General features: G+C 42.5%; 1 protein-coding gene across 4 annotated transcripts; it reads right to left on the bottom strand.

The window, feature by feature from the left end:
• Positions 1–27,645, bottom strand: LOC139554416 (tripartite motif-containing protein 46-like). 4 transcript variants are annotated; one of them, XM_071367171.1, is made up of 12 exons: positions 27,217–27,645; positions 19,751–20,015; positions 19,360–19,516; positions 14,445–14,643; positions 14,214–14,360; positions 13,757–13,852; positions 12,943–13,196; positions 11,495–11,616; positions 10,389–10,727; positions 6,943–7,172; positions 2,162–2,229; positions 1–1,845 (listed from the first exon to the last, which is right to left on the bottom strand). In XM_071367171.1, the coding sequence occupies exons 1-12, from the start codon at positions 27,229–27,231 to the stop codon at positions 1,386–1,388; spliced, it is 2,352 nt and encodes a 783-aa protein (XP_071223272.1). In that variant the 5' UTR covers positions 27,232–27,645; the 3' UTR covers positions 1–1,385. The 4 variants fall into 4 exon arrangements, with proteins under 4 accessions (XP_071223272.1, XP_071223271.1, XP_071223275.1 ...); XM_071367170.1 differs by lacking the exon at positions 27,217–27,645 and adding an exon at positions 26,119–26,675; XM_071367174.1 differs by lacking the exons at positions 1–1,845; positions 2,162–2,229; positions 27,217–27,645 and adding exons at positions 10,072–10,112; positions 26,119–26,759 and having other exon boundaries at positions 7,046–7,172.
• Positions 27,646–27,725: the final 80 nt, after the last annotated feature.

Genomic DNA, 27,725 nt, shown 5'->3' with positions numbered 1-27,725 from the left:
TCATTTTCAGAATTTGTCTTTATTTAGCGTAAATTGTTGGTCTGTTTTTTTTATTTTTTACAAACATTCTGCCAGCAGGTGAAGTTTACATTTTGTCCGCGTCCCAAATGGCACCCTATTCCCTAAATAGGGCACTACTTTTGACCAAGCTTTGGGCCTTTGTCAAAAGTAGTGCACTATACATGGAATAGGGTGTCATTTTGGAAACAACCTACATTTCTAGAAAGCGTATCATTCATAAGAAGTACTGCTCATAATTTTACAATCAAGCACACTTTGAAATAATACAAAATATTCCCTAAAAGACAATTATAATCAGCAAATGGTGGTCAATATGATTATCAGACATGTGAATTATTTTAACTGCAGTCTCACTCCTACACACACACACACACAGTTAAACGTTGGAAAAACAACCAATGCACAAACACATTAATCAAGGTGGCTGAAGCGGTATCATTCAGTTCCTAATTTCAGTATTTCCTCATGACATGTTATCCTCCTAACTCAATCTACTGTCTACTCAATGACAACAGTATTTAGACCAGATAAATCACTTTAGTTGGGGTTGTGATGGAGTGAGTGGGAAGATTTCACTAACAGTCAGGACTTTTTTTCCATTGGAGATACACAGACGTACAGTAGATGTGTAAATAGTTTTAGTACAGTGAAGGGGGGAACTATTACATGATCAGAAAACATAGAACCTCCAATTCATTTCTGGACCTTGAAGTAATTTCCACATGGGACACCAGGTAGGTGCAATTAATGATCAGGTAAAACGGAAAACCAGCAGTAGTCCGGACCTCGTAGGGTAAGATTTGAATACCCCTGACATAGATGAACACACAGACAGGACATGACTGAGAAACAGTTTTTCTAAAATAAATATATGTTCTTGCATATATATATATATATATATACCGTAAATATATACAGTATAGCGTGGTTAATAGAGCAAGCGTCGAAGATAGGAGACATTACATAATTGCTATGTGTGTAATTTGCCAGCCCCTACTTAAGCAATTTAGCATTTCTGGCAAAATAAAATGTGTAAACCAAAAAAGTATGTAATAAAGTAAAATGCATTTGCATATCGGTTGCAATAAAAACAAGTTTTTTTTCATACAAATGAGATACAAAACAACAAAATGAGGTTACTAACTTTTTGCTCTGGCCAAGTAAATAGCTTACAATTAACTTTACATTCTATGTCCAATCAATCACCTAAGATTAAGGCCGAGATTCAATGCGCCGTTTAAAGGCAATGTTACTGCGTTTGCAGAGATCACATTCAGGGTAAACGCTGTAGAGGTCGGCTCAATTGGAAATTACCTTTAAATGTCAAGCGCGTGCTACACCATGGTTTCAAATTGAATCGCAGCCTAGTTATTCAGATTAGTGACACGTGATTGGATGGTGACCCTCCTGACTGGAGTCTGGTCTGCCATCCGATTGGCCACCAACTCCTGTAACTGTAGTGCCCCTCCGCCAATAAAAAAGAAAGCCGGGCAAACGGGGCCGGAGCAATCGACAGGCCCCTCCCACAGAGGACGGAGCGAGTGGGCATCGTAGAAAGTGACGCGACCCTTCTCAAAGTCAAGGCACACCCCAAGCCTGGGAGGCAGGGGGTAGGTGAGGCCCGTAGGCGAGGAGGCAGGGCTGTTGCCGTTGGCGATGGTGGGGCTGCGGCGGGGGTTGGTGCCATTGCAACCATGGTTGTTATGATGGTTGGGAGCCTGGGGCAGGAAGATCTTGCCCATGCCCATGGTGAGGAAAGAGAAGGGGGGAGGGGATTCCAGGGAATCCTCTGCCCCACTGTCATGGCCACTGTCTGGGTCATAACTACAGGGGGAGGCAGAGAGAGAGAGAGAGAGAGAGAGAGAGAAGGAAATAGAGAGTGCGGAGTCATACACACACGCACACATCTAGGGCCCGTATACATAAAGCGTCTCAGAGTAGGAAGGCTGATCTGTTCCCCCTGTCCATGTAATCTTATTCATTATGATGTAAAAGGATAAACTGATCCTAGACCAGCACTCCTAATCTGAGATGTTTTTTTTATACAAGCCCTGATAGTCAGTCTATCCTCAACCAATTTTCCATTGACTACTTCCTGTCCTCCCTGGACTTTATAGCCTCAACCTCCAGCACCACTCACCGGGGACTGGCCATGTCTTGCGGGAGGTGAAACCAATCCTGTAGTTTGGCCTCTAGGCCCACCCCCACCTGTGGAACAGATAGAGGCAATGAAAGAGGGCAGCAACATACAGTGGAGTTCGAAATTATTGGCACCCTTGAAAATATGAACAAAACATAATGTATAAAATAAATAATACAAATACTATATTGTATGCTATTTATTTTTCCATTATATTATTTTATACTAACACAATTACTCAGAGAAACAGATTCTATTTAACAAGTAATACATACATAAAAAAAGCTATCTACAGGTGCATTCGGAAAGTATTCAGACCCCTTGACTTTTGTTTCACATTTTGTTACGCAACAGCCTTATTCTAAAATGCATTCAATTGTTTTTTCCCCTACTAAATCTACACAAATTACCCCATAATGAGTAAGCAAAAACAGGTTTTTATTTATTTTTACAAATGTATTCAAAACAAAAAACTGATATCAGATTTACATAAGTATTTAGACAATTTACTCAGTACTTTGTTGAAGCACCTTTAGCAGCGATTACAGCTTCAAGTCTTGGGTATGACGCTACAAGCTTGGCACACCTGTATTTGGGGAGTTTATCCTATTCTTCTCTGCCGATCCTCTCAAGCTCTGTCAGGTTTGATGGGGTGTCATCGCGGCACAGATATTTTCAGGTCTCTCCAGAGATGTTAGATCAGGTTCAAGTCAGAGCTCTGGCTGGGCCACTCAAGGACATTCAGAGACTTGCCCCGACGCCACATTTTTCGCTTTGTCATTATAGGGTTTTGTGTGTAGATTGAAGGATTTAAAAAAAACAATTTTAGAAAACAGCTGTAACTTAACAAAATGTGGAAAAAGTGAAGGGGTCTGAATACTTTCCGAATGTAATATATACGGTTGAAGTCGGAAGCTTATATACACTTAGGTTGGAGTCATTAAAACTCGTTTTTCAACCACTCCACAAATTTCTTGTTAACAAACTATAGTTTTGGCAAGTCGGTTAGGACATCTACTTTGTGCATTTCAGTGGGTCAGAAGTTTACATACACTAAGTTGACTATGCCTTTAAACAGCTTGGAAAATTCCATAAAATTATGTCATGGCTTTAGAAGCTTCTGATAGGCTAATTGACATCATTTGAGTCAATTGGAGGTCTACCTGTGGATGTATTTCAAGGCCTACCTTCAAACTCAGTGCCTCTTTGCTTGACATCATGGGAAAATCAAAAGAAATCAGCCAAGACCTCTGAAAAAAAAATTGTAGACCTCCACAAGTCTGGGTCATCATTGGGAGCAATTTCCAAATGCCTGAAGGTATCACGTTCATCTGTACAAACAATAGTACGCAAGTATAAACACCATGGGACAACGCAGCCGCCATACCGCTCAGGAAGGAGACGCATTCTGAGATGAACGTACTTTGGTGCAAAAAGTACAAATAAATCCCAGAACAACAGCAAAGGACCTTGTGAAGATGCTGGAGGAAACAAATACAAAAGTATCTATATCCACAGTAAAACGAGTCCAATATCGACATACCGCTCTGCAAGGAAGACCGCCATAAAGAAGCCAGACTACGGTTTGCAACTGCACATGGGGACAAAGATCATACGTTTTGGAGAAATGTCCTCTGGTCTGATGAAACAAAAATAGAACTGTTTTGCCATAATGACCATCATTATGTTTGGAGGAAAAAGGGGGAGGCTTGCAAGCCAAAGAACACCATCCCAACCGTGAAGCATGGGGGTGGCAGCATCATGTTGTGGGGGTGCTTTGCTGCAGGAGGGACTGGTGCACGTCACAAAATAGATGGCATCATGAGGAAGGACAATTATGTGGATATATTGAAGCAACATCTCAAGACATCAGTCAGGAAGTTAAAGCTTAGTCGCAAATGGGTCTTCCAAATGGACAATGACCGCAAGCATACTTCCAAAGTTGTGGCAAAATGGCTTAAGGACAACAAAGTCAAGGTATTGGAGTGGCCATCACAAAGCCCTGACCTCAATCCTATAGAAAATGTGGGCAGAACTGAAAAAGCGCGTGCGAGCAATGAGACCTACAAACCTGACTCGGTTACACCAGCTCTGTCAGGAGGAATGGGCCAAAATTCACCCAACTTATTTTGAGAAGCTTGTGGAAGGCTACCCGAAACATTTGACCCAAGTTAAACAGTTTAAAGGCAATGCTACCAAATACTGATTGAGTGTATGTAAACTTCTGACCCACTGGGAATGTGATGAAAGAAATAAAAGCTGAAATAAATCATTCTCTCTACTATTATTCTGACATTTCACATTCTTAAAATAAAGTGGTGATCCTAACTGACATAAGACAGGGAACTTTTCTAGAATTAAACCTAGTTTAAATGTATTTGGCTAAGGTGTATGTAAACTTCCGACTTCAACATCTGCTTTATCTGCTGGATTCAGGTACTGTCTTGATAGAAATAACTTTCTCTGGTGTGATTATGTGTCGGTCTCCCGCTTAATTTGTGTACACACTCTCCTAACCTTGAAGAGTATTTATATATATATATATGTCAAAAACCTGGTTGCCTCTGCCATGAGGCTGAAACTTGGCCACAAGGGGATGTTCCAGCAAGACAATAACCCCAAACACACATCAAAATCAACAAAGAAATGGTAAATTGACCACAAAATCAACACCTCCAGACTAGAGGTCTTCACCCGAATGCCCAAGGCCCGATCCAGGATCTGAGTGGGTCTTGATCTAGAATTCTAGATAATGTTACAGGTCTGGGTCGGATCTGATGATTGTTAAGGTTCTCAAGGAAGGTGTAATTTTAACTGACTTCTCCGAAAGGACCTGTACAGATCCGAAAGAGACTGCTGCGGTAGAGGAGCGAGAGACCTTGTATAATTTATGCTGCTGCTCTTTTCAAGAGTGATGCCTGTAGCTTGTTATTGTTGTTGGTCAACTATAAGTCATCAAAGTGGAATTGGGCTACAGTCATAGAGCCTCAATGTGGTAAAAGTTAGGAGATATCTAAACAATGGAAGATGGAATTAAAATGACAGAATTAAAAGTTAAGAAGAAGGATAGGCTACAATAACCAAGAGCTAACAGGTAGGCTGCTATACTTAATATTCTAAATGGGCTTGTTGTTATTTGTAACTGTAGGATGAGAAAGTGCATGCAGCCTCAATTAGCCTAGCAGCCTCAATTAGCCTAGCAGCCTCAATTAGCCTAGCTTGCTCCCCGAGTCACTCGCTCACAGTATCAAGGCCCCTCCCCACCTACTAAAGCGGACATCTCTCTCCCTCTCCCTCGCGCTTAATCAGCTCTGGTTAATGAAGTAGCTTCCCTCATTCGGATCGGACAGGGTTTGGATCTAACCAGGTCTATACGGAACGGGTCTAGTGGTCCTCGGGTTCGTTCGGAACGGGTCACTATTTTTAAAATGAATTTTCGCATGTCGGTTCCGGGTGGAAAAGCCCCAGGTCCATTTCAGAAGGGGTCCAACTTTTTGGACCCGTGAAGACCTCTATTCCAGACTTGAACCCCATTGAATACCTGTGGTTAAAATTGAAGAGGGCAGTCCATAAGCGCAGACAAAAGATAAAGGATTTGGAAAAATTCTGTATGGAGGAATGGACTAAAATCCCTCCAATACAATAATTCTCCAATCTCATAAAACATTTTAAGCACACTGCTGTTATCTTCACAAGCTGAGGTATTGAAAGTTATTGAAAACAGGGGTGCCAATCCTTTTTACCCTTATCTTTGAGAAAAAAAGTAATATTACTTGTTAAACAATCTCTTTTCTGAGCAATTATATTAATATAAAATAATATAGTTTCCAGATTTTTGTTTGTAGCATACAATATAGCCCAGCATTTTGATGCTCATCAAGGGTGCCAATAATTTCGCACATACATTTTCATACACATTTTTGTATATAGTCTTTTGTATATAGTTATGTATATATACAAAAAACACATAAATACACACCATACAATATAGTAAGGGCCAATTCTAAATCGTCCTCTAAGGGTTTTCCAACTGGCGGCCCGGCCCGCGGGTCAAATGGTTTTATTTATACGTTTTGAGATTTGTATTTATAAATATAGAGAGATTTTTTTGTGTGTGTGTGGGGGGGATTTTCATTGTTGAACATAAGACTGTAAAAAATCCAGGAAATCAGCTCCAAGTGATTTTCATTTTTAAAAATCTGTTCCCAAGTATTTTCATGCATAACAGAGAGACGTGATCATGTCAAAATCAAATCAAATGTTATTTGTCACATGCGCCGAATACAACAGTGAAATGCTTACTTACAATCCCTTAATTAACCGACAATGCGGTTTAAGAAAATACCCCCAAAAAAGTAAGAGATAAGAATAACAAATAATTAAACAGCAGCAGTAAATAACAATAGTGGGGCTATATACAGGGGGTACCGGTACAGAGTCAATGTGGAGTCAATATACAAATGTAAGCAAGGTTTGAAATGATTATGTTTTAGTATCTGTTTGGGCTTCTTGCAGTCAATTTGCAGTCAAATTATTTGTAATTATGTTCCGGCCCCCCAACCATCCGCACAAGAAAAACTGCCTACGGCTGAATCTAGTTGCTGATCCCTGCCCTATGCACCTGTGGAGATTTGAAAGGATTTGATTGGTATAAGCAATATGGGTTAACTTCCACCTAGCAGAGGGCAAATCCTCTCAGATCTCCACAGGTGAATATGGCACTGGCCTTATGGGGTAGATTTGGGATTGGGACAAACTCTCCTCCCAGCCATTCCACTTACTTTGACCAGATAGGAGCCGGGCTCCACTGAGCACGCCCAGTAGTGCCTGCCCTGGGTGATGGCCACGTCGCCCACCAGGAGGTCTGCAGTCAGGTGACAGGAAGTGAGCGCTCGGTCAGCGGCCTGCATCAGGGACAGGCCGGGGACGCTCCGGGCACAGCGCTGTTCCTTACTCACCACCAGCCGGTCGGCATGGAGACCCCAGCGAGAGTCCAGGTAGAAATTTAACACTGAGAGAGAGGAGGCCAGGGGAGGATAGGGAGATGGAGAGGGGGAAAGAAAGAGGGAGGGTGGAAGGAGGAGTGCATAAGTAGGAAGGAGAGAAGAGGGAAGAGGTAGGTTTTGATGAGATAGAGTAGAGAAGCGAAGTAGGAGAGAGGGAAGACGATAAGGGCACAGAGGAGGTAAATACAGGGTAGTGCTGAGCAATTAGTGCTTTTTGAGGTTGGTTCAATTATTCAAAAATAATCACTTTTTTATTTTTTATTTCGATTAAAGAAATGTACATTAAATGCAATGTGCATTATGTGGGTTGAATGCTGTAAAAACACAGAATAAAACAATGATGGTAGTGACTGCTTATCACTTTAACCATAATTTATTCACATTACTTTAATAAAATATTTGTTTTATTTGATAACTTTATATTTAATTCCAAGTTCTCATCTCTATAGAGCTGCTGCCTATGCTGTCTGACAGAATCACTATTTTAGTCGTTTTCAAAGTAAATAAGGCCTACTTTTTTATTTAATTTGACCCCCTTTTCTCCCCAATTTCGTGGTATCCAATTGTTAGTAATTACTATCTTGTCTCATCGCTACAACTCCCGTACGGGCTCGGGAGAGACGAAGGTCGAAAGCCATGCGTCCTCCGAAACACAACCCAACCAAGCCGCATTGCTTCTTAACACAGCGCGCCTCCAACCCGGAAGCCAGCCGCACCAATGTGTCGGAGGAAACACCGTGCACCTGGATCCCTTGGTTAGCGCGCACTGCGCCCGGCCCGCCACAGGAGTCGCTGGTGCGCGATGAGACAAGGATATCCCTACCGGCCAAACCCTCCCTAACCCGGACGACGCTAGGCCAATTATGCGTCACCCCACGGACCTCCCGGTCGCGGCCGGCTGCGACAGAGCCTGGGCGCGAACCCAGGGTCTCTGGTGGCGCAGCTAGCGCTAATAAGGCCTACTTTTGACTGCTGAATACCAACTATCAATCACTTAGATCATGTATTTACGCGCTCGTGATGCAACTGCTTTCTGTCCCTCTTCATCGCACGTTCTCTCTTGTCTCAGTCTCTGTGTCTGCTCCGCATAGAGCAGACAAGTTCAAGCGGGCACGCAATGGATTATGGTCATTGTAGTTAATTATCAAGTTTTCTGAGCTAAACAATGTAGAATATTGGCCTGTTGAAAACTAAAACTCCCTACTACATCGCACAGTTCAGGCTTGATCTGAGTTATCTATACAGAAACCGCACATTGAGCTCACAGAACAAAACAGAACAAAGTGGAATTCAAAATAATTGAACCGACGTCGGTCAATTAGTTGTTTAAAAAACAAAAAATAACCGATATTTCTGTTAATCGATCAGCACTAATACAGGGATAGAGGAGTAGTAAGATGCAGTATATTAAGAAAGTATTCAGGCCCCTTGACTTTTTCCACATTTTGTTATATTACAGCCTTATTCTAAAAATGGTTTAAAAAAAATTCCCCTCATCAATCTTCACGCAATACTCCACAATGACAAAGCAAAAACTGTTTCCGAATTTTTTGATAATTTCTATTAAAAAAAATGGAAATATTACATTTACATAAGTATTCAGATTTTTTACTCAGTACTTTGTTAAAGCACCTTTGGCAGCGATTACAGCCTCGTCTTCTTGGGTATGACGCTACAAGCTTGGCACACCTGTATTTGAGGAGTTTCTCCCATTCTTCTCTGCAGATCCTCTCAAGCTCTGTCGGGTTGGATGGGGAGCATTTCTGCACAGCTATTTTCAGGTCTCTCCAGAGATGTGGTTCAAGTCCAGGCTCTGGCTGGGCCACTCAAGGACATTCATAGACTTGTCCCGAATCCACTCCTGCGTTGTCTTGGCTGTGTGCTTAGGGTCATTGTCCTGTTGGAAGGTGAACCTTTGCCCCAGTCTGAGGTCCTGAGCACTTTGGAACAGGTTTTCATCAAGGATCTCTCTGTACTTTGCTCCGTTCATCTTTCCCTCGATCCTGACTAGTCTCCCAGTCCCTGCTGCTGAAAAACATCCTCACAGCATCCTGCCACCACCATGCATCATTGTAGGGATGGTGTCAGGTTTCCTCCAAATGTGACGCTTGGCATTCAGGCCAAAGAGTTCAATCTTGGTTTCATCAGACCAGAGAAACTTGAAGCGGGCTGTCATGTGCCTTTTACTGAGGAGTGGTTCTATCTGGCCACTCTACCATAAAGGCCTGATTGGTGGAGTGCTGCAAAGATGGTTGAAATACTGTTTTCACTTTGTCATTATGGGGTATTGTGTGTAGATTGATGGGGGGGGGAATATTTTATACATTTTAGAATAAGGCTGTAATGTTACAGAATGTGGAAAAGGGCTCTGAATACTTCCTGAATGCACTGTATAGAATCAGGGCAACAAAGAAAGAACTGAGAAGTTTAACAGAGACGAGGGACAAAGAACTGTCATGCAACTCCTCTGGAATGAAAAGAGGAGACATGGACTAGGAGAGAGGGAGTCAAACTGTCTTTCATCAACAAACTAGAAACTGATAGAAAACAGTCAAGCAGAAGGTCAATCAAAGGAGAAGGAGATGCATCGTTCCTAAATTGGGATTATTAATATTCCTGAGGGAAACATAGCAGAATAGAATCGTTTACCAAGGGAGACAAGGAATACATTGACCACTCCGGACTTCCCAGACACATTAGCATAGATCTCAATCAACTCAATCCATTTGTTAAGCCTCAGGTTTGAACAAATAGCAAACCTCATCAACACACTCTGAGATCTCATTATGGAGGGAGAACGAGGGTGCCTGGGAGGACAAGAGATGCATGGTATAAATGTAAAAAGAGGTCGAGATATGTGCGAAGCAACAAGAGGAAAAATGAGAAAAGAGTGTCGATGCTCACATTAACAGGCAGAGGGGGAGATGTGGATTGAGAGAGTGGACCTAGGAGTGGAACGAGTGAGATGAGGAGAGACATGTGAAGACAGTGTTCAGAGGATGGGTTGGATAGAGAGATGGGATGGGAGGAGAGTTGGATGGTATGGGTAGAGAGAAGGATGGGAATGGGCAGAAAAATAGAGAAATTAGTCATTAAGATGATCTCTATGGATACTGTTCGGATGCATATCAGTTATACCAATACTGATGAGATCATGTGTGTGTGTGTGTGTGTAGTGTGCATGTAGTGTGTGTACCTATAGAACAGTGTATAAACCTCACCCGGTGCTGGCGGGGTGTGTAGGTACACCTCCTCACTGTACTCCCCGAAGCCCGCCTTGTTGCAGCCTCTCACCCTCAACACATACACACTGTCCATCTCCAACCTGTCAATCACAGCACTGGTTCCGCCCACCTCCTCCAGCCGCTGCCAACCCCAGCGGGCCGCAGCCAATCGCCCTTGGATACCACCCCTGGCCCCGCCTCCTGGCACCACCCCCCGGCGACGAAACTCCACAGAGAAGTGCCAGGCGGGGGCGGATTCCTGAGGCAGCCGCCAACACAGGAAGAGCTGGTCATAGGCCAGGGTCTTTTGGGTGTCAATAACAGGGGCCAGAGGGGCTGATGGGAGAAAGCATTATAGCTGTCAGTCAGATGTTGGATACAAAAAACATACTCTCTGGCTTGATTACATATGCAATACTATCAGATGTTCACTACAGTTTGCTAATGCATAGTTGAAGATACAGTATGATTCAGTAAAATGACATAACTAATGGTAGACTCAGCGAGATGATGTTGCCACGAGCAGCACAGCAGATATTCAGATGAGCGCGATGCAACACTGCTCTCACACAGCCACACAGAGTACCTGCGCATGTGCACGGGTGCGCTTCGCGCTTCTACAACGTGATAGCTACAGGAGAAGTTTAACCTTGCGCTTCGACGCTCTCAGTTGTTGCGGAAATTGACCCACTACTGCTGTTTATCTTGTGCATTTATTTAATCTTGCTGAGTCTACCTTTAAATTGAATTACCACCAAAATGTTACATGATTGTATTCTGTAGTATGTAATTTCTCTTACATCCTCTCTTTCCTCTCCTAAATCCCTTTTTCAATACTCTGGCTCTAACCCTGCTCTCTGGTTGACTATCCCTCTATGTCTCCATAGCCCCCTCCTCTATCCTCCTCTCTCTCTGACTGACTCTATCCCTCAACGTCTCCCCAGCCTCCTCCTTTATCCTCCTCTCTTACTCTCTCTCTGACTGACTCTATCCCTCAACGTCTCCCCAGCCTCCTCCTTTATCCTCCTCTCTCTCTGACTGACTCTATCCCTCTAACCCTCCCTAGCCCCCTATCCCCTCCTTTATCCTCTCCTCTGTCTCACCCTGGATGAACTGCAGGTCTGTGAGGAGTTTGAGCTCTTTGGAGACGTCCAGCTGGAAGTGTCTGAAGGAGGGATCAGCGGCCAGAGAGAAACACTGCAGCCCCTCGATGGACGTGGATAACCTTGGAGAGAGAGAGAGAGAGAGAGAGAGAGAGAGAGAGAGAGAGAGAGAGAGAGAGAGAGAGAGAGAGAGAGAGAGAGAGAGAGAGAGAGAGAGAGAGAGAGAGAGAGAGAGAGAGAGAGAGAGAGAGAGAGAGAGAGAGAGAAGGAAATAGAGAGTGCGGAGTCATACACACACATACACATAGACTTTTAGAATAATTATTTGGGATTAGATGACAAGTCCGAGGAGAGAGGTATGCACTACACAGACTTAACAACTTTATTATTAGGGTAATACGCAATTAGAGTAACTTTAATTGATAGCAGATAGATTAATCTTGGTTAATCCAGAACTAAAGTCTCACGTAATTGGTCAGCTGCTCGATTAAATTTTGGGTCCATGCATGTTAAGAGAAGGGACTAAGAGACGCTAGAATGAGGAGCAGAACCGGAACGAGGAGCTCCAACTTCTCTCTTTGCTGGCCGAATGCCTCCTCCCCTTCCCGAAATCCGAAAGATATATATATTTTTTCACCTTTATTTAACCAGGTAGGCTAGTTGAGAACAAGTTCTCATTTGCAACTGCGACCTGGCCAAGACAAAGCAAAGCAGTGTGACACAGACAACAACACAGAGTTACACAAGATGCTAATACCTGCGAAATCGTGATTTGACCAAATAACCAGTTACAAAAAAATAAAACACCGGAACTACTGCTGCTTGTTATCCCACGCAACCCATTCCATTCCCTACAGATTCTACGGTACCAGTTATGTTGACATAGACCTGTCCACGAGACATTACAGATACTGTAGATTAATGAGACTACACCCTGTAGCAGTCTACTGTCTACTTGTATAACTACATGTTTCATGCCACTAATCCAGTGTCAGTCTAACAAACCATCATTGGAAACAGTGAACACTGGTTGGAGCACAACTACATAGAACACCCATCACTCAAGCCACGCCACGTTCTCTTTATCAAACAGGTCTACTGGCTCCCTCTTGTGGCCATTTGTCATTTTGCTGATGCCGTGGGATGAGCAGTGAAAGCACACACAAGAGGGAAAGAAGAATAGACAATAGACATTGATTGGAGGACTGGGTGAGAGGAAATGGAACAATAAGAACAGAGAAACAAACAAACAAAACAAAACAAACAAAGGAACGGAAAAATCAACAAAACTAGGGCGTTAAAGAGCCCTGGGTATTCGTCCAAAATAGAACCCTATTCCCTACCATGCACTACTTTGGATCAGAGCTCTATGGGGAATAGGGTGCTATTTGTATAAGCTTCCACGCTGTCTGCTGCCCAGCCAGTCAGACCTGTTGTGTGTACAGTACCTGCTGTGTGTCTGGCGCGCTGCCTGGACGAAGCAGGGCGGGTCCGTCTCCTTCAGCAGCTCTTGGGAGAACGCCATGAGACCTGCGTGTTCTAGCAGGCTCCGCCTCTCCGCCACCTGGCCCGCCAACGCCTCGCCCCGCCTCTGCCGTGCCCCCTCCAGGGCCTGAGACAATGAGGCGTGGCGCTCAGCGAGAAGGGCGGTCAGGTCTCTCACGCTCTGAGACAGCTGCTCCCGTGCCGCTACGCTGTTCGCCTGTGGACAGACAGCAACACACAGGGAGGAGTAGGACCGTAGAGATGTAATGTATTTCAATCAATATTATTCTAGAATCGTGTTCTATTTCATTCTGTGGTTAAGCCTGGCTACGCAGTCAGACAGCAACACACAGGGAGGTTAGGAAGACCACAGAGATGATGTATTAGACAGCAACACACAGATTAGGACCGTAGAGCTATGTATTATGAATACAGTATACATGAGCATATGATGTCTACTGTGGTAAACAATGCTGTCTATGGTGGTGTGGTCAGTAAGATCAATATATTAGCCAGCTTGCTTAAATATTATTATATATTATTGCCCGCACAGTGGAGCTCATATGATGAATTGACCATTTTTTTTACAAAAGAAAACTTGGTCTAATTGACTCAACATCTAAAAACACATATCTAAGGTAAACTTCCTTAATTAATCCAAAGTTATTTCTGGTTGTTTATCAAAGTTAGCTGGCTAACTCATTGATCCTGCTTTGTGGTATACCCCTCTGGTGGCTTATTTCTGGACCTCTGCAGACCGCAGTATTATTTAGTCACCTCTGTCTGAGTGGTGGCACTCTCCAGCTGTGAGATCTGGCCCAGCACCGTCTCCTGGTTGGACAGAATGTAGTTAATCTCCTTGGTAATCTTGTCCTGTCAAATAAACAAAGAGTTAATGCCCTGACCAGACTTAATCCTAATGCACATCAGTAGCTCTGTATTACCCTACATTTGAACTGTATTCATCTCTTACACACTGGATGATCTAAACCCACAGCTCAATGGCGACTTACCCCTTTTCTGTCATACTACTAGACTAACCACCAACCATTGAGGGCCAATCTCCATTGCGTGTGATATCCACTAATGCCACTGAGTATAACAATATTGCCATTTAGGTACTTTTATTCAAAGCAGCTCAGGTATTACATACATTATGCAGTAAATCCCACAGTATAAGGCCAATGCAGGAACCATGCTACAACCAATTAAGCCATTGCACCCAGATGCCTACCTTGAGTGTCTGGTAGGCCTGGGCGACTGGCGCCACCTTGTGCCCGGCGTGGACGCGGCGCAGCTTGCAGAGCGGGCACAGCAACCGCTGGCACGTCCTACAGTAGAAGTGCAGACGCTCCTGGTCATGCTCCGGACACGACAGAACCTGGAGGAGGAGGAGAGACAAGAGGGGTGAGAGAGAGGAGAGAAGAGAGGGATGAGTGAGGGATGAGAGAGAGGCAGGCCTCACCTTGGGCCTGAAGTTGAGGGTGGGCTGGACGTGTTCGTGCTGGGCGCGCGGCGTCCCCCAGGGGTGGTAGAGCTTGAAACACTCGTTACAGAAGCTGGCTTGGCAGTCGGCGCAGCCCTTAGTGGCCTCCAGGGACTGGGGAGGCTTGCAGAACTGACACATCACAGCCACACTGCCCAGGCTCACTGTGTGCCTGTACCTAAGAGAGGGGGGAGAGGAAGATAGAGGGGAATGATTAAAGGGAGGAGGGTAGGGGAGCGAGAGAGAGAGAGCATGGGCGAATTAGGGCAGGATAGTAGTAGATAGGGGGTGGGCGAGGTTGGAAAAGGCGAAAGAAAGAGAGACAAAAATAAGAAAGACGGAAGGAGAGAACAGGGCCAAGACAGAGAGAGAGGGGATGGGTAGAGCGGGTGATAAATAACATAACAGAGGTTACTCTACATGGGGAAAATAAGCTTTTAGCCGTTACACTGCAGTAGTCCAGTGGAAGTGCAATGTATTTCTGCTACAGTAGGTTGCTGCAGTGTGTTGCTGCAGTGTGTTGCAGTCTGGGAGCTCTGCTAATTTCCTCTCTAGGTCAGCTCCATGCTGATTAACAAGAGTGGCACCCTATTCCCTATATAATCCACTACTTTTGACCAGGACCCATACTATTTTTGACCAGGGTGCTGGTGCTGATGCTGGTGTGTGTGTGTGTGTCACGGGTGAGATCTGAACAGACTGGGAAACCAACGTCTTCAACAGACCAAGAGGAAATTCCTTCCCGACGGTGACACTGATTTTGCAGGCACGGTAAGGCTGGGCAATATGGCCAAAATATCATACAGTATCAAGGTATTTTATGTTTTTGAATAATAAAAGTTCTAAATTTGCTTTATGAGAAGTGTGTGACCATAAGATGGCAACACATACATTCTAAGCGATTTCAATGGGTCTTTCTCCTTTCTGATTGTTTTATACTGTTCAATTCAACTTAAAACAAAAAATAATTTTCAGCATTTTCATCAATTTCTGCATTTCCTGCAATCATTTGAGATCATTTCCACACTGCCACGTAGGGCTGCACGATATGGGCAAACAATTTTAAATAAAATGTTGCAGTTGCGATTTAGAGCAAACCATTTGGGTGAACTGTTGGAATCATGGAAATAGAATGATTATTCTAATTCTATAGTTAGGCTATAATAGTGGGCACTTTGAATACAGTGTTGTTCGACATGACAAAGAATAAAAATGCCAGGGAGGAGTTATGGTGACAGGGTAGGAACCAAAGTGATGGTCAGTGTTTCATAGGGGACCCTTTGGTTACATTTAATGTTTTCTCTTAGATACTTCCTGTAGCTAACATGTTCATGCTTCGCATATTGCTCTTGGATTTAGAAGATGCTGTTGCACAAACGACATGCTGATTTAGGTCCATCCCTGGTATTATCAGGCTGTATAGCTAGTAGAGGTCGACCGATTATAATTTTTCAACGCCGATACCGATACCGATTATTGGAGGACCAAAAAAGACGATACCGATTAATGGGACGATTTTTAAAAATGTATTTGTAATAATGACAATTACAACAATACTGAATGAACACTTATTTTAACTTAATATAATACATCAATAAAAATCTATTTAAAAATCAAATAAATAATGAAACATGTTCAATTTGGTTTAAATAATGCAAAAACAAAGTGTTGGAGAAGAAAGTAAAAGTGCAATATGTGCCATGTAAGAAAGCTAACGTTTAAGTTCCTTGCTCAGAACATGTGTAACGGTCGTCGGATGAAGATGAAGAATGGGACCAAAGCGCAGCGTGGTAAGTGTTCATGTTTTTCTATAGAACTGAACACTATACAAAATAACAAGAGAATAAATGAAACCGAAACAGTCCTGTCAGGTGCAGAAACACAAAACAGAAAATAACTACCCACAAAGCATCGGTAGGGAAAAGCTACCTAAGTATGATTCTCAATCAGAGACAACGATAGACAACTGCCTCTGATTGAGAACCACACCCGGCCAAACACAAAGAAATACAAAACATAGAAAATTAACATAGAATGCCCACCCAAATCACACCCTGACCAAACAAAAATAGAGACATAAAAAGCTCTCTACGGTCAGGGCGTGACAACATGAGAACATATGAAAGCTGGTGGTTCCTTTTAACATGAGTCTTCAATATTCCCAGGTAAGAAGTTTTAGGTTGTAGTTATTATAGAAATTATAGGACTATTTCTCTCTATACGATTTGTATTTCACATACCTTTGACTATTGGATGTTCTTATAGGCACTTTAGTATTGCCAGTGTAACAGTATAGCTTCCATCCCTCTCCTCGCCGCTACCTGGGCTCGAACCAGGAACACATCGACAACAGCCACCCTCGAAGCAGCGTTACCCATGCAGAGCAGGGGAACAACTACTCCAAGTCTCAGAGCGAGTGACGTTTGAAACGCTATTAGCGCGCACCCCGCTAACTAGCTAGCCATTTCACATCGGTTACACCAGCATAATCTCGAGAGTTGATAGGCTTGAATTCATAAACAGCAGAGCTGCTGGCAAAACGCACGAAAGTGCTGTTTGAATGAATGATTACGAGCATGCTGGTGCCCACCATCGCTCAGTCAGACTGCTCTATCAAATCATAGACTTAATTATAACATAATAACACACAGAAATACAAGCCTTAGGTTAGCTGTTCGTAATGTTTTGTCTAGTGATCGATAAACTCACAAACGCTTGGATTGCTTTCGCTGTAAAGCATATTTTCAAAATCTGACACGATAGGTGGATTAACAACAAGCTAAGCTGTGTTTTGGTATATTTCACTTGTGATTTCATGAAAATAAATATTTTTTATTTTTCTTGGCGCTCTGCAATTCAGCGGTTGTTTACGAAAATGATCTCGTTAAAGGGATCCGTGCGCCAAGAGGTTAAATTACTATGGTCGAATCCGGAAACTGTCATCTCGAAAACAAAACATTTATTCTTTCAGTGAAATACGGAACCGTTCCGTATTTTATCTAACGGGTGGCATCCATCAGTCTAAATATTCCTGTTACATTGCACAACCTTCAATGTTATGTCATAATTACGTAAGATTCTGGCAAATTAGTTCGCAATGAGCCAGGCGGGCCCAAACTGTTGCATATACACTGACTCTGCGTGCAATGAACGCAAGAGAAGTGACACAATTTCACCTAGTTAATATTGCCTGTGTAACGGTTCTCGTAGGCTGAAGGAAGAGTGGACCAAGGTGCAGCGTTTAAAATGTTCATGATTTAATCCAAAAAGAAACCAAATCGAACAAAAACAACAAACAGCAGAACGAAAGCAAAACAGTTCTGTCTGGTGCAGACACAAAACAGAAAACAACTACCCACAAAACACAGGTGGGGAAAAGGCTACCTAAGTATGGTTCTCAATCAGAGACAAGGGATAGACAGCTGCCTCTGATTGAAAACCACACCCGGCCAAACACACAGAAATAGAAAACATAGAACACACAACATAGAATGCCCACCCCAACTCACGCCCTGACCAAACCAAAATAGAGACATAAAAAGGATCTCTAAGGTCAGGGCGTGACAGCCTGCTAACCTGGATTTCTTTTAGCTAAATATGCAGGTTTAAAAACATATACTTCTGTGTATTGATTTTAAGAAAGGCATTGATGTTTATGGTTAGGTAGACGTTGGAGCAACGACAGTCCTTTTTCGCGACTGCATCGATTATATGCAACGCAGGACAAGCTAGATAAACTAGTAATATCATCAACCATGTGTAGTTATAACTAGTGATTATGATTGATTGATTGATTGTTTTTTATAAGATAAGTTTAATGCTAGCTAGCAACTTACCGTGGCTTCTTACTGCATTCGCGTAACAGGCGGGCTCCTCGTGAGGCAGGTGATTAGAGCGTTGGACTAGTTACCCGTAAGGTTGCAAGATTGAATCCCTGAGCTAACAACGTTCTGCCCCTGAACAAGGCAGTTAACCCACCGTTCCTAGGCCGTCATTGAAAATAAGAATGTGTTCTTAACTGACTTGCCTAGTTAAATAAAGGTATAAAAAAAAAAACGCCGTCCAAAATGACCGATTTCCGATTGTTATGAAAACTTGAAATCGGCCCTAATTAATCGTCCATTCCGATTAATCGGTCGACCTCTAATAGCTAGTTACGTTTGCTCTGACTCAGTACATTTATTAGCTAGCCAGCTAACTAGCAATTAGCATTAGTGGCTATTTAGGCCCAACTTTTGGCCCAACTTGCAAAGAAAAGACAAACTAGCCATTTGCAGATGTAAGAAACACAAACTAATAGTGTAATTATAGAACGCTAGTGGATTTATATTAAGAAGCAAAGAGAAAACAGCATAGTTGTCATCATTGTTGAATGTGCTGCATTGACCACTGAACGCAAGTGTCTCGTGGTCGAGGAACAACAAATGTGCACAGGGTGAGGGGCTAGGTCTTTGTGGAAAGCGGCATGAGAGATGACTATAAAAATGGACGTTACACATGGTGTATCACATTCAATATCCGTTATAGAAGGTAAAGTAAAAACCCAAACCAGTCTGTGCATCAAAATACGGTATACTGCCCAGCCCTAAGGGCTACATCCTCCCTTACAGAAAATACACGATTTCACAAGTGGCAAATCACATTATTTCATGTGAAATTTCACATGAAAATCATGTGAAAATGTGTTTTCACATGTGTAGTTTCATGTTATCACGTGTAGTTTCATGTTATCACATGTTGCTTTACATGTTATTACCTTAACTTCACATTAGATCACATGGGATCACATAAAATGTATGTGTCTTTTCCGTAAGACCATGACCTGTGCATAGTGCATGTGTGCGTACTTGCGTGTATAAATGTAAGTGTGTATAAATGTGTGTGTGTGTGTTACCTCTCTACAATGCGCTCCAAGGTGAGGTTACGCAGGCAGTCAGTCAGGCCCTTCTCTCCCAGCTCTACCTCTCTCCCACAGGGCGGGCACGGAAACAACATCGCAGGGGGCGGCGGTTCCTTACGCCGTCGCCCCGGCGACGGATACGTCCCAAATCCTGGACAAAGGGTGACAGAGGGGGAGGAGTCAGTCAGTGGGATGAGGAGAGAGGGATGGGTAAAGAGTGGAGGAAATAGAGAGAAAGAGAGAAGGATGTGTGCATTTCCATCGCATCCCCAGACTAGTCCTATTGATCGTCACTTGACATTGAATCTAAAGACACATACACACACACATACACACACTCTCTCTCATGTGCAAACACACATTTACACAAACACACACACATTACCTGAACGTAGCACGCGGTCGATGGGTCGATGGTCGGCCTTGCTGGGCATGGGCCTGCGTGCCTGGCGGGGAGAGCGGGTGTTGGGGGTGGAGGCAGGAGAGTTGGGCTCGGGTGGCAGCTCCGGAGGAGGGTAGCCATTTTGAACCAGGACCTCTGAGGCACACATCAGGCAGACGCTGTGCTGACATGGCAGGACCACGGGCTGCTTGACGATCTCCTTACACACTGGGCAATGCAGCTCGCACTCAATGCTCTTCACGTTAGACTGGGGAGGAGGGAGAGGTGGAGAGTCAATGAATCACACAGGTAGGGGTCCTGTGGTGCTTGGTTGGTAGCGCATGGTGCTTGCAATGCAAGGGTTGTGGGTTTGATTCCCATGGGGGGACCAGTACAAAAAACTATGAGAATATGTGCACTCACTACTGTAAGTCACCTCTGGATAAGAGCCTCTGGTAAATGGAATGTAAAATGGGTCACTTTTACTTTGATATTCAAGGGAATTAATTCATTGAATTAAAACGAACCCACCAAGACAGAAAAAGAATGGGTAGAGGGATGAATTTATAGTGTTTGAAAGGAGAACGAAGTAAGTACACAGCGCGGGACCAAAATAGAGGAATGACATGAAGAAGAGGTATTGAAATGAAACAGTTGTGCCCCCAACGACAATAAACTGCAGCACTCAAGATGCTACGGTCTCTGGTCAAAAATAACGCACCATATAGGTCATAGAGTGCCATTTGGGATGCAGCCGTAGTGTGCGAGATGGCAGATATTTCTCAAGCTAAGTGTTAGCACGTGACAGTGGTCTTTATAAATAGCTGTCCTCGATGGGCTGTCAGAGCAGTGGGAGACTCGTTAAATATCAATAAGGAAGGATGACCAGACATTAATTATTTAATTCCTGCACACGCCTGGTCCGGAGTGTGTGTATGTGTGTGTGTGTGGACGTGTTTAACCAGAAGTCCCCACAAGAATAGTAAACGAACAAAAATTTGACCAACTTGGGACATTTTGTTAGTCCCCACAAGGTCAAATGCTATTTCTAGGGGGTTTAGGGTTAATGTTAAAATTAGTGTTAGGGTTAGAATTACGTTAAGGGTTAGGAGCTAGGGCTAATTTTAGGGTTAGGGTTAGGAGCTAGGGTTAGGTTTAGGGTTAAAAACTTCTTAGGACTAGGCCCCTTTTTTCTCAATTTCCGCCTGAATGACGTGCCCAAAGTAAACTGCCTGTTGCTCAGGCCCTGAAGCCAGGATATGCATATAATTGGTACCATTGGAAAGACAACACTTTGAAGTTTGTAGAAATGTTAAAATAATGTAGGAGAATATAACACAATAGATATGGTAGGAGAAAATCCAATGAAAAACCAACCGGATTTTGAGAGAGAGGCCATCCTCTTAGAATGGCAAGTATAAGGTCATTTTGGAAATAAGCCAAAATTAGCCAAGCCAATTCCTCTGGCTTCCACAGGGTGTCAGCAGTCTATGTTCAAGGTTTCAGGCGTGTAACTTAAAAAACGAATAAGAAATCTCAGTTTTAGTACAGGAACACAGTCTTGGAAATTTGTGTTTGCGAGCGCCATGAAGACAGGACGCACCATCTAAAATCGGTTTCCTACTGAACATACTTCTTTCCGTAAGAAATATTATAGTTTGATTACATTTTAGGGTATCTGAGGAGTAAATAGAAACGTATTTTGACTTGTTGAAACAAAGTTTATGGGTAGATTTTCGGATTCCTTTATCTGCATGTTGAACGAGTGGATTACTCAAATCAATGGCGCCAACTAAACTGACTTTTTGGGATATAAAGAAGGATTTTATCTAACAAAACGACACTACATGTTACAGCTGGGACCCTTTGAATGACAAATCAGAGGAAGATTTTCAAAAAGTAAGTGAATATTTGAACGCTATTTGTGAATTTATGAAACCTGTGCCGGTGGAAAAATATTTTGATGTGGGGCACCGTCCTCAAACAATAGCATGCCATGTTTTCGCTGTAATAGTTACTGTAAGTCGGACAGTGCAGTTATATTAACAAGAATTTAAGCTTTCAACCGATAGAAGACACGTATATGTACCTAAATGTTTAATATCCATAATTTTTATGATTTTATGATGTATTTGAATTGAGCGCCCTCCAGTTTCACTTGGAAGTTGTCCCGCTCTGGCTAAAACAGATCATAATGAGTAAGATTACATGGACAGGGGGGACCTGATCCTAGATCAGCATTCCTACTCTAACCCTGTTAACTGTAGCGGAATCAGTAGCCTAACTGTTGCAGGATGCATCAATACTGATAGCAGCTCTGGTAATAGCCTATGATGTGGTATAAAATTGAGGGTGGGGGGGAAACAGTGCAAACTCTACTCCAGCTGTCTTTCACTAAGGGGATTTTTCAGTGGCACAATGACATCATTCCAGGAAAGGGTTCTATGAAATAAGTAATGGAATTGTAGATCCTAGCCAATAAATAGGCTATCCAAAACTCAGCTTTGTGGCTTTCTGAACCTGAGGCTCCAGGAACTGACTCACACACACACACACACATTGACACGAACAGTGACACACTCACACGCACACGCACACTGACACACAAGTTAATCAGTACATTGAAAAACACTGAAACTAACCGATATCCATTCTATTGATTGCTCTGAGGCAGGGGGAGAGGAGGACGACAACCTTCCTTTGAATTTAATAAACTAATCACATCCACTTAAATGACATGATTTGTACTTGATTATATGCTTTAAGCAACACTATAGCACAGCCTAAATCAAGTGATACTTTTCCCACATTACAGTTTTATTCAATCACTTTGGCGCATTCTTCAGATACACAGTTTCATTCAGAAAGTATTCAGATCCCTTGATTTTTTCCTGCATTTTGTTACGTTACAGCCTTATTCTAAAATTGAATATATCGTTTTTCCCCCTCATCAATCTACACACAATACCCCCATAATGACAAAGCAAAACAGGTTTTTAGACATTTTGTCATATTTATTCAAAATAAAAACTTAAAAACAAATATTACATTTACATAAGTATTCAGATCCTTTATCAGTACTTTGTTAAAAGCACCTTTCGCAGCGATTACAGACTCAAGTATTTTTGGGTATGACGCTACAAGCTTTGCACACCTGCATTTGGGGAGTTTCACCCATTCTTCTCTGCAGATCCTCTCAAGCTATGTCAGGCTGGATGGGGAGCGTCGATGCACAGCTATTTCAGGTCTCTCCAGAGATGTTAGATCGGGTTCAAGTCCGGGCTCTGGCATGGCCACTCAAGGACATTTAAGAGACTTGTCCTGAATCCACTCACGCGTTGTCTTGGCTGTGTGCTTAGGGTCGTTGTCCTGTTGGAAGGTGAACCCTTGCCCCAGTCTGAGGTCATGAGTGCTCTGGAGCACTCACTACTTTGCTCTGTTCATCTTTCCCTCGATCCTGACTAGTCTTCCAGTCCCTGTCATTGAAAAACATCCCCACAGCATGATGCTGCCATCACCATGCTTCACTGTAGGGATGGTGCCAGTTTCCTCCAGACGTGACGCTTGGCATTCAGGCCAAAGAGTTCAATCTTGGTTTCATCAGACCAGAGAATCTTGTTTCTCATGGTCTGAGAGTCCTTGAGGTGCCTCTGGCAAACTCCAAGCGTACTGTCATGTGGCTTTTACTGAGGAGTGGCTTCTGTCTGGCCACTCTACCATAAAGGCCTGATTAGTGGTGTGCTGCAGAGATGTTTGTCCTTCTGGGAGGTTCTCCCATCTCCACAGAGGAACTCTGGAGCTCTGTCAGAGGGACCATCGGTTCTTGGTCACCTCCCTGACCAAGGCCCTTCTCCCCCGTTTGCTCAGTTTGGCCAGCTATAGGAAGAGTCTTGGTGGTTCCAAACCTCTTCCATTTAAGAATGATGGAGGCCACTGTGTTCTTGGGGACCTTCAATGCTGCAGAAATGTTTTGGTACCATTCCCCAGATCTGTGCCTGTCTCGGAGCTCTACGGACAATTCCTTCGACCTCATGGCTTGGTTTTTGCTCTTACATGCACTGTCAACTGTGGGACCTTATTTAGACAGGTGTATGCCTTTCCAAATCATGTCCAATCAATTGAACTTACCACAGGTGGACTCCAATCAAGTTGCAGTAACATCTCAAGGATTTATAAATGTAAACAGTATGCACCTGAGCTCAATTTCGAGTCTCATAGCAAAGGGTCTGAATACGTATGTAAATAAGGTATTGCTGTTTGTTTTTAATATATTTGCAAAAAATTCTAAAAACCTGTTGTCTCTTTGTCATTATTAGGGTATTGTGTGTAGATTGATGAGGAAAAACATTTTTATTTAATCTATTTTAGAAAAAGCCTGTAACGTAACAAAATGTGGAAAAAGTCAAGGGGTCTGAATACTTTCCGAATCCACTGTAAGTGGTCTATTTTCAAAACTCTAAGTACAAAACTCTAAACTGATAACACTTGTAATGGCCCCTATCCTTTTAAAGAACTTTTGATTGTGCATTCATTGGGGTTGCACATATCTTTCACCCCCGAGTCATTTATGCAAAATCACCAATGCATCAGATAATGACAGGTTCACCATTTAGTTATTTAAACTACTATTTAATCCAACAGCAAAACAATACTGTAACGGCGTTCTTCATCCGAAGAGGAGCAGGGATCGAACCAAAATGCAGCGTTTCTTGTAGACATAATATTTATTAAACAAAACGGAAAAACACGAAAACACTTACACAAACTACAAAACAACAAACGAAGTAGACAAACCTGAACGTAAGAACTTACATGTAACGAAGAACGCACGAACAGGAAAATGACTACACAAAACGACGAACGAACGAAACAGTCCCGTATGGTGCAAACAAACACAGACACAGGAGACAACCACCCACAAACAAACACTGTGAAACCACCTACCTTAATATGATTCTCAATCAGAGGAGATGAAAACCACCTGCCTCTAATTGAGAACCATATCAGGTCACCCATTAACCAACATAGAAACAGAAAACATAGACTGCCCACCCACACTCACGTCCTGACCAACTAACACATACAAAAACTAACAGAAAACAGGTCAGGAACGTGACAAATACAATATACACATTGTGAGCATGTTGGGAAATAGGTCAGTCTTACGGTTTCATTATCCGTATACAGTACAAACGTAGGACAAATCATCAGAAATATGGTGTATAACTAAAAAATAAATAATACGTTTTATTGTCACATACTGTACTATGGTGTTGTATGTCATTTCTGCCCCTTGCAACATTTCACATGATCACCTTTTCTATGTGTTTCTATACAGTATCTCCTATCTCTCTGCTCAACAAAATGAATCCGCTTACAGTGAGTGTATCAATGAAATTCAGATAATGAGTGGAATATGTTGTTATATAAAACCCAGGTATTTCAGCAGTGCATTGTACTCTACACTATAATTCCAAATTGTAGCACATAAGAGTGACTCTTTCCACGTTGTCCTATTGAAGCACATTGGCTTCTGGAGAATGATGATGTAGTATTTACAGTCACATCCATATACAGTATGATTTAGTTTTCCCTTCCAACATAAATTGATGTCAAATTGATACATTTATGAGGTAAAAATATAGAAATGTACAATTATCAAACTATATATGTTAACTAGGCACTACATCCGTTTAGTTCCGTAATTAACAGTTTTGAGCAGTTTGATTAAGTGATAATGAATTGTAGTGTTAACAAATGATAAGAATATCATATCAAATGTAGGCTTAAAGTGAATATTGCATTTTGAAAAGCAGATAATTAAATTGAAAATGCATCCAAATTGAAAGAGGGATTTGTTGCAGTGAACAAGTGACTGTGAATTCGTTTGTTATACTTGGTCAATAAAAACATTTGATTCGAGTTTTGAAACATGAGCTATTTTGATGATCTGTTTAGATTTTTGTGCTCAGAGTTGTGAAAATGCACCAAAGTTATCTTTTTTTATGTAATGTATATGAAGCCAAGCCCTTCACACACACACATCACATCATAAAACACGCAGATGTGAAGGTCAAAGAAAGATCATTTATAATTTACCAGCACGACATGGTTTGAGTCACAATGTCTCTATGTCATTCACCAATGTCAACTCCGTCCTGTCCTTTCTTGTTCTATTCAAACAGCGGCCGAGTATACGAGCAATATGCTAGCCAGGTTATGCTACACTGGCTACAATCCACTGACGCCCACAAATGATTTGTCCATATAGGACCTGCATTCTATTTTAAAAGCCCAAATTGCCTCGCAATGCAATATCTTTCACCGGCTTGGTTTCCAGAACACGCGTTGTGATACAGCGCAATTCTTACCTTCAGCTGGAATCTAGGCGCCATGACAGGAATGTTTCTTCCACGGTAATCGGAGCGGTGCTCCCGGAGAGATGATACTAGAAACTGAAAGGGGGGGGATTTCTGCCCAACTACAAGGAGGTGTGACATGGGAGATTTGTGAGATGCTAATTATTTTAAAGACTACCTTTTAATTCCTGTTGATATAGTGCTTAAAAATAGTGATTGTCAGTCTTTCATTGTTCTCTTTGTTGAAAACTACAATAGCCTGTGCGATCTTCGGTACCCTATTTTTTTTTTTTTTTTTTTATCTCCCCCTATGCAGCACAAGACTGCACCGCGTGCCTGCATCCCGTCTCCATGGTAACAAGCATCCCTGGTACCTGCACATCCTACAAGCTCGAACAAAACGTGTGGCATTTTATTTGCACGGCTTCTTTGTTTGTTTCCAGCGTGTCAAGTGTTGCATTCGAATAAGCATGGGGTCTACATCTTTAACGCATTTTTGTTGTCCACAAAAAAAATCACCAGGTCATTATAGCGCACCTTATAGACTAGATCTAAAAAAAAACATGTGCACCAAAATGGGTAACGCCTATAATAGGCCTATGAGTGATTCAATACATTTGGTAGGCATCCACATATTTACAGGTGAATTGAATGGGAAAGTATGGTAAAGGCTACAATGTTATTTAAAACATAAAAAGGCCTTTCTGTTTCCTTTTGGTCTAGGTTGAAGACTATTAGCCAACATAACGAATTAATGACCAGGTAGAGGAATGGGGTGGAATAGGAATATATATATTTTTTGTATGCTATAGATAGGCCTATATCACCTTTTTTAAAACATATTAATGTGTGACATCGAGCCGTGTTAAATGTTGGAAATGATTATGAAATAAGAGTGGTCCGACAGGTGCAAATTGGGGCGAATCAGACACCTGAAAATAAATAGTGGCAATCTGGTTCTGGTAGCTTAGGCATTAGGTTACTGCCTGCATCATGAACCTATAAAATGTCCTAGGCTATTAGTAGACTACAACGGGGAAACAACAAAACATGTCAACACAAACAATACACTGACACAACCATACACAGGGTAGTCATACTAATACGAACCAGAGCGTCCATCATTGAAGAAGTGAGCGTTCAATCCGACTGTGCCTCCTTCGGTGAATTACACATGATACCCCTACCGTTATCATAACAATAACAACAGGTGCCATGAAGGCGAAAATTGCGAAATAGATATTCATAACTCCTGGTTCACCATTTCCACAATACGATTATTGGAACTGGGCGCAGGCGCGTGAGGCTACAACCCATAAAAAAACGTTAACAATAGAAAAATGAAGCCAAATGGGAGAGAGGTATTTTATTTAAACGAAATAAATGTAAACGATCATGAAAATGCACACAGCATCCCAAATGCTGCCAGATTATTCGCTTGGTAAACTACTCCCAGCCCAGACATCTCTCAACCTTCCTTTGTCGAATCGCATTAGCCTCGGATATTCTGCCACGATTCTGGGGTTTCTGTCTCTGCTAGGCACTGTAATAAAGGGGCGGGTGAAAAGGACTATGGCAGTCGGAGCATGCGTAAAAAACCCTGTTACCAAAAAGTGACC

This window comes from Salvelinus alpinus, chromosome 26 (genome assembly GCF_045679555.1).
Source record: "Salvelinus alpinus chromosome 26, SLU_Salpinus.1, whole genome shotgun sequence".
NCBI lineage: Eukaryota > Metazoa > Chordata > Actinopteri > Salmoniformes > Salmonidae > Salvelinus > Salvelinus alpinus.
Note: the sequence above shows the minus strand (reverse complement) of the source record. Positions and strands in the feature narration are given on the sequence as shown.